Consider the following 6,290-nt stretch of genomic DNA (forward strand, 5'->3'; position numbering starts at 1 on the left):
GTGGTGGTGTAAAATATTATCCATGTTGTAAGCCCATTACGTTGCATCATATGGTTTTCATGTGCGCGTAGCCCATAAGAAATTTTGTTATGCCGTTGTTAACCAATAACTATCATCTAGAAAATTAAGTGAATTTTTTTATGGTTTTTTTTTTCTTTTTTGGTTTATAAATGATAAGGGGAAAAAGTAAGCATGACTGGTAGATAACATATAAGGTATGGAACCAGCTAATTTAAATTTAGATATGGAGTGATGCAAGACAATGCAGTAAAAGAAAAAAATAGAAAGGTAACATTTGTAATGTAAACGTGGATTGGTATGCGTTTTTTTTTTTCCTTCTTCTCTTGTGATCCTAGCCACGGTACACAAGTTCGAGGAATTTCTCCATCTCCTTGTAGTAAAAGCACTTTGTGCATCTCTTCTTTATGTCTTTAAGGTTGCATGATCTTGGTGGCATGATAAGGATCATGTTTGTCCCATATGTTCTCCTCTTTATGATTGGAACTTCATGCAAAGTCCGCTTCACTTGCTTCCAAACCTTGTCGACACTGTAAGTGTTGTTTCTCCATTTATGGAGATCCAGGAGATTCATTCCTACAACATGGTCACCAGCAAGCATCTTGAGTATGGCATACAGATAATTACCTTTCTTGTATTGTTTTTCTGCGGAGAACTTGAGATGTCTCATGCCCCTTGGACGGTCATGCAAAGCAAAAAATTGCTTGACACCCTCGATATAATGTGCCTCTTTATTCCCATATCTAAGGCACATTTCCAATTCATCGTTATAACCACGGAGAGTGCGCAACGGGTTCTTCGCAAGAGTCTTCAGACGTGCATGCCGGAAGATGTACCTGCACTCCTTCATGGTGATCCGACCAGTTTGGTCGTAGAGACAGCGGCGGACGTCGGCTAGCGAGAACTCTCTGGCATGGCTGAGCTTCATCATAAGAGGGGTACGGCGGACAGCCTTTTTTGGTCTCCAGCTTGGGATGACCTTATGTTTATACATCTCTAAAATCTCTGTTTTGTTCGAACGATGATTATACCTGTAGCATGACCAATTGACGATACCTTTATACCTGTTATGTTTATACCTGTAGCATGACCAATTGCTACATCTTTCCGGCGGCGAGCTTAGACTGAAACCTTGAGAGCCGGCTGGCACTGATACTCGCTTGCATCATGGTAGACTCCAACATCATCAAAAACAGAGCACGAACACAAAATCAGTAGGAGAATCTGATAGGAAGACATAGAGAACGAATAGAAATCCAACGACAACAATGACGAAAAACAATCGTATATGAGCCACTCGCCGGAGAAATCCTTTTTTTATTATAATAAGTTTTTCCCGGTGAGAAGACTTACGTTAACATCGACGAAAAGGATGTCGACCCACATCAGTTCACCACCACGCTTGATGTTCCTCGCCTCCCAGAACCGGAGCAGCCTGGCCTCCACGAAGGAGCTGCACCGGCCGGACTTCAGGTCGGAGAAAAAGACTCTGGTGTTAGCCATATCGAAATAATAGAGGATTAGTGAAATACTTTGCAAAGGAGGATGAGATGAAGAGAGGAAACTTGACATCTATATATACTACGTCTCCGGAGCATAGGGTACAGAAAGAGCATTGAAGACGTCGCGAAGAGGGGGGTGATTAAGAAGCCGTTCATGCAGAAGAAGCTGGATCGCCATTGGAGACTCCAGCGCCGTCGAAGAAGAGAGATAGATTTTTTTTTTTTCTTCGATTACGCCAATGAATTAGGGTTTGTCCCTTACGTTGTTCTCGGGTCGTTAAGCGAAATAGGCCCAAACACCAACTGACAGCCCAAGAAGCAAACACATAAGTTAAACGACAATTTCATACGCGTTTTGACGCGTGTCGCACTGGTGTTAAACTACTTGATGACGTGTCATCAGGAGGAAAGAGAGAACATTTTTTTATATAGATAGATTTACCGAAAACTCAATATTTTTGAAAGAGTTGTTAACCCACGGATTTTGAAAAAAAAATTCAAAAACATGAAAATCTTTTAGTGTATAGTTTATTAGAGCACTAACATAAGATGATGGTCAAAGAGGTTTAGAACCTTGGTTATCTCCGTTTCTCTAGAAAATAAAAAATTTATAATGGTAATTCCACTAATCTAAGCAATATATGAAATTTTACCAAACTAAATATTAAAAAATTAGAATGATTCCTATATACCATGAAAGATAGTTTAGAATGCATTAATTCAAATGTAGAATGTAGTTTGAAATTTTTAAACTAAAGTAAAGAGTATAAACTTCAGTATATAGATTATTTACTGAAAACTCATTATTTTAGAAGGGGGGTTAATCCATAGATTTTGAAAAAAATTCAAAAATATGAAAATCTGGTTTTAGTGTATAGTTTTATCGATCACTAACATAAGATGATGGTCAAAGAGTTTAGAACCTCTGTTGTCTCCGTTTCTCTAGATAATGAAGATTTTATAATGTTAATTCCACTAATCTAGGCAGTATATGAAATTTTAGTAAACTAAATATTAAAAAATTAGAATAATTCCTATATACCATGAAAGATAATTTAGAATGCATTAATTCAAATGTAGAATGTGGTTTGAAAATTTTAAACTAAAGTGAAGCATATAAACTTCAATATATAGAGCATTTACCAAAAACTCAATATTTTTGAAAGGGTTTTGAAAATCTTGTTTTAGTGTATAGTTTTCTTGGAGCACTGACATAAGATGATGGTCAAAGAGGTTTAGAACCTTTTTGTCTCCGTTTATCTAGAAAATAAAGATTTTATAATTGTAATTCCACTAATCTATGCAGTATATGAAAATTTACCAAACTAAATATTAAAAAATTAGAATGATTCCTATATACCAGAAAAGATAGTTTATAATACATTAATTCAGATGTGGAATGTGGTTTGAAAAATTTTAAACAAAATTAAAGAGTATAAACTTCAGTATATAGAGTACTTACCGAAAACTCATTATTTTAGAAGGAGTTAACCCACAGATTTTTTGAAAATTTTCAAAAATATGAAAATCTGGTTTTATTGCATAGTTCCATCGAGCACTGATATAAGATTATGGTGAAAAAGTTTAGAACTTCAGTTGTCTCCGGTTTTCTAGTAAAGGAAGATTTTAAAATGCTAATTCCACTAATCTAGGCAGTATATGAAATTTTAGTAAACTAAATATTAAAAAATTAGAATGATTCTTATATACCATGAAAGATAGTTTAGAATACATTAATTAAAATGTAGAATGTGGTTTGAAATTTTTAAACTAAAGTGAAGAGTATAAACTTCAGTTTATAGAGCATTTACCGAAAACTTATTATTTCAGAAGGGGTTAATCAACAGATTTTGGAAAATTTTCAAAAATATGAAAATCTTGTTTTAATGCATAGTTTCATCGAGCACTAACATAAGATGATGGTCAAAGAGTTTAGAACCTCAGTTGTCTCCGTTTCTCTAAATAATGAAGATTTATTAATGTTAATTCTACTAATCTAGGCAGTATATGAAATTTTAGTAAACTAAATATTAAAAAATTAGAATAATTCTTATACACCATGAAAGATATTTTAGAATGCATTAATTCAAATGTAGAATGTGGTTTGAAAATTTTAAACTAAAGTGAATAGTATAAACTTCAGTATATAGAGCATTTGCCGAAAACTCAATATTTTTGAAGGGGTTAATCCACGGATTTTGAAAAAAAAATTAAAATATGAAAATCTGGTTTTAGTGTATAATTTCTTAGAGCACTAACATAAGATGATTGTCAAAGAGGTTTAGAACATTTGTTGTCTTCGTTTTTTTCTAGAAAATAAAGATTTTATAATGATAATTCCACTAATCTATGCATTATATGAAATTTTACTAAACTAAATATTAAAAAATTAGAATGATTCCTATATACCATGAAAGATAGTTTAGAATACATTAATTCAAATGTAGAATGTGGTTTATTTTTTTTAAACTAAAATGGAGATTATAAACTTCAGTATATAGAGCATTTACCGAAAACTCAATATTTTTGAAAGGGTTAACCCACGAATTTTGAAAAAAATTCAAAAATATTAAAATATGGTTTTAGTGTATAGTTTGTTAGAGCATTGGCGTAAGATGATGGTTAAAGAGGTTTAGAATCTTTTTTGTCTCTGTTTCTCTAGAAAATAAAGATTTTATAATGGTAATTCCACTAATATGCAGTATATGAAATTTTACCAAACTAAATATTAAAAAATTAGAATGATTCCTATACACCATGAAAGATAGTTTAGAATACATTAATTCAAATGTCGAATGTGGTTTGAAATTTTTAAACAAAAGTGAAGTGTATAAACTTCAGTATATAGAGCATTTGCCGAAAACTCATTATTTTAGAAGGGGTTATATATATTATGAAATTAAATTTGTGATTTTTAATTATATTTATGGTTTATAATATATGTATGGTGCATATTTTTGGGTTAGGGTTGATTTCTTATATTCATTAGTAATAAGAAATATGTCATAATTGGTATTGATGTATTTATATTTTAATTATGATTTAATTATGAATAAATATAAATTCTTAATATTATATTTAAATGAATATATGGGTATGCAATTTATATCTTAACACATAGGATTTTTCAAAACAAAAATAAAGAAATTTGTATTAAAATATAAACTGTAAAATATAATATATAGTATATTTATTTTATAAAATGAAGTCCATGATTGCTTTAGAATAGAGTAACAAGTCCATGATTGCTTTAAATTAGGCATGTCTCAACGAAAATGACTATTCTAGTTCAATGTTTTTATCAAATTTGGTTTTCATTTCCGCCAAAATCCCCCAACCACAAATTCTAACTCAACCATGAAAAGGACTGCTCTAATTGAGTCATCACTGTGAAGTTTAAATTTTGCGTGTGTTAAATTATATATAGGTCCTCAACCCAATGAAAAAACAACACTTGCTAATTTGGATAGTTTTTAGTGGTTTTCAACTGGGTACATGCAGCTGCATATGGTTAAACAGCATAGCCACTGCGAGAATAGAAGGTTTTCTACTACTACTTTGTTTTAAGTAATTTGGTTGTGCTCAAAGTTATATCTCGAAGTCGAAGCTGTACTTAATTTGAGATGATTCTACGTCGGCCAGTTATTTTTTTACTTCAAACGTTAAGTAAAATAGTTAACACGAAAACAATGTGCAAAATTAAACAAGTTCCCTTTGTGAATTGTGATGTTTCAGTCGGTCCACCGAAACAACGATCGAATGAGTGATAGATAATGAAAACTAGATTTTGATCCGCGCTTTTGAAGCGCGGGATATTTTACGATGAAAAATTTTTCTAATAATTTAACAAATATTTTGGTTATTTTTAAAGAGTGTGTATTTAAAATATTTTTGCATTTAAATCAGTATTTTTAAATTCAATCCGATTGTGATTATACCGGTTAATCCGGAGATCTGACCAGTGGTGGAGCCACATTGTAAGTAGGGTGGTCAATTGACCCCTATGAAATAATTAAAATCGAACATTTAGGCTAATGTTCAATGTATTTGCTGTGGTAAACTGGTTAGAAAATCCTTTTTGACCCCCATGTGTTGAGTTCAAAACTCAGATATGACCCTGCTAAATAATTATGACCCCTGTCAAGTGGTATTCTAACTCCGCCACTGGATCTGACAATTCAATTTATGTTTTTAAAATATTCATATTAAAAAATTACTAAAACCCGAGACTAACCGATTGAACTGATGGATGACCGATATGTAATCTAATTGGATTTAAATTGTAATAGTTTCATAATTTGCAATCTTATAATCGAAATTTTAAAGTTCACTATTTTGCAATTTATGAAATTATGACGTTTCTACAAAATTTTAAAAAGAAAATGATAGATATAAAATAACTAAGATTAATTATTGTATTATTTGGAAACATTGATAATAGTATAAAAAATATATTGTTTGGAAACATTGATAGTTGTATAAATAAATAAGTATATTGTTTGGAAACATAAATAGTAGTATAAAGAAAGGAACATTAGTGACTTAATGTATGTTTAACTATAAAGTATAAATGTGTTTTTAATTTAAAAACTTACAAAATAAATGTTAGGTCCAACAGAATGTTTCTGTTTTAATAAGATAGATTATGTGTATAACAAAAAGAGATGGTAGCCTCCAAAATTATCGATATAGGCTGATTATTCTGAAAAATCTTTTTTGGTTTTCAACTTTTAATCGTATGTGCAGACTCAAATTTAAAAAAACAAAAGA

The 6,290-nt window shown here is 31.1% G+C and overlaps 1 protein-coding gene across 1 annotated transcript; it reads right to left on the reverse strand.

Moving 5' to 3' along the window:
- Positions 1-211: 211 nt before the first annotated feature.
- Positions 212-1,758, reverse strand: LOC108856878 (uncharacterized). The gene is made up of 3 exons (XM_018630776.2): positions 1,601-1,758; positions 1,372-1,507; positions 212-1,193 (listed from the first exon to the last, which is right to left on the reverse strand). The coding sequence occupies exon 3, from the start codon at positions 1,010-1,012 to the stop codon at positions 353-355; it is 660 nt and encodes a 219-aa protein (XP_018486278.1). The 5' UTR covers positions 1,013-1,193; positions 1,372-1,507; positions 1,601-1,758; the 3' UTR covers positions 212-352.
- Between the last annotated feature and the right edge of the window lie 4,532 nt (positions 1,759-6,290).

This window comes from Raphanus sativus, chromosome 5, assembly GCF_000801105.2.
Source record: "Raphanus sativus cultivar WK10039 chromosome 5, ASM80110v3, whole genome shotgun sequence".
NCBI classification, from domain to species: domain Eukaryota; kingdom Viridiplantae; phylum Streptophyta; class Magnoliopsida; order Brassicales; family Brassicaceae; genus Raphanus; species Raphanus sativus.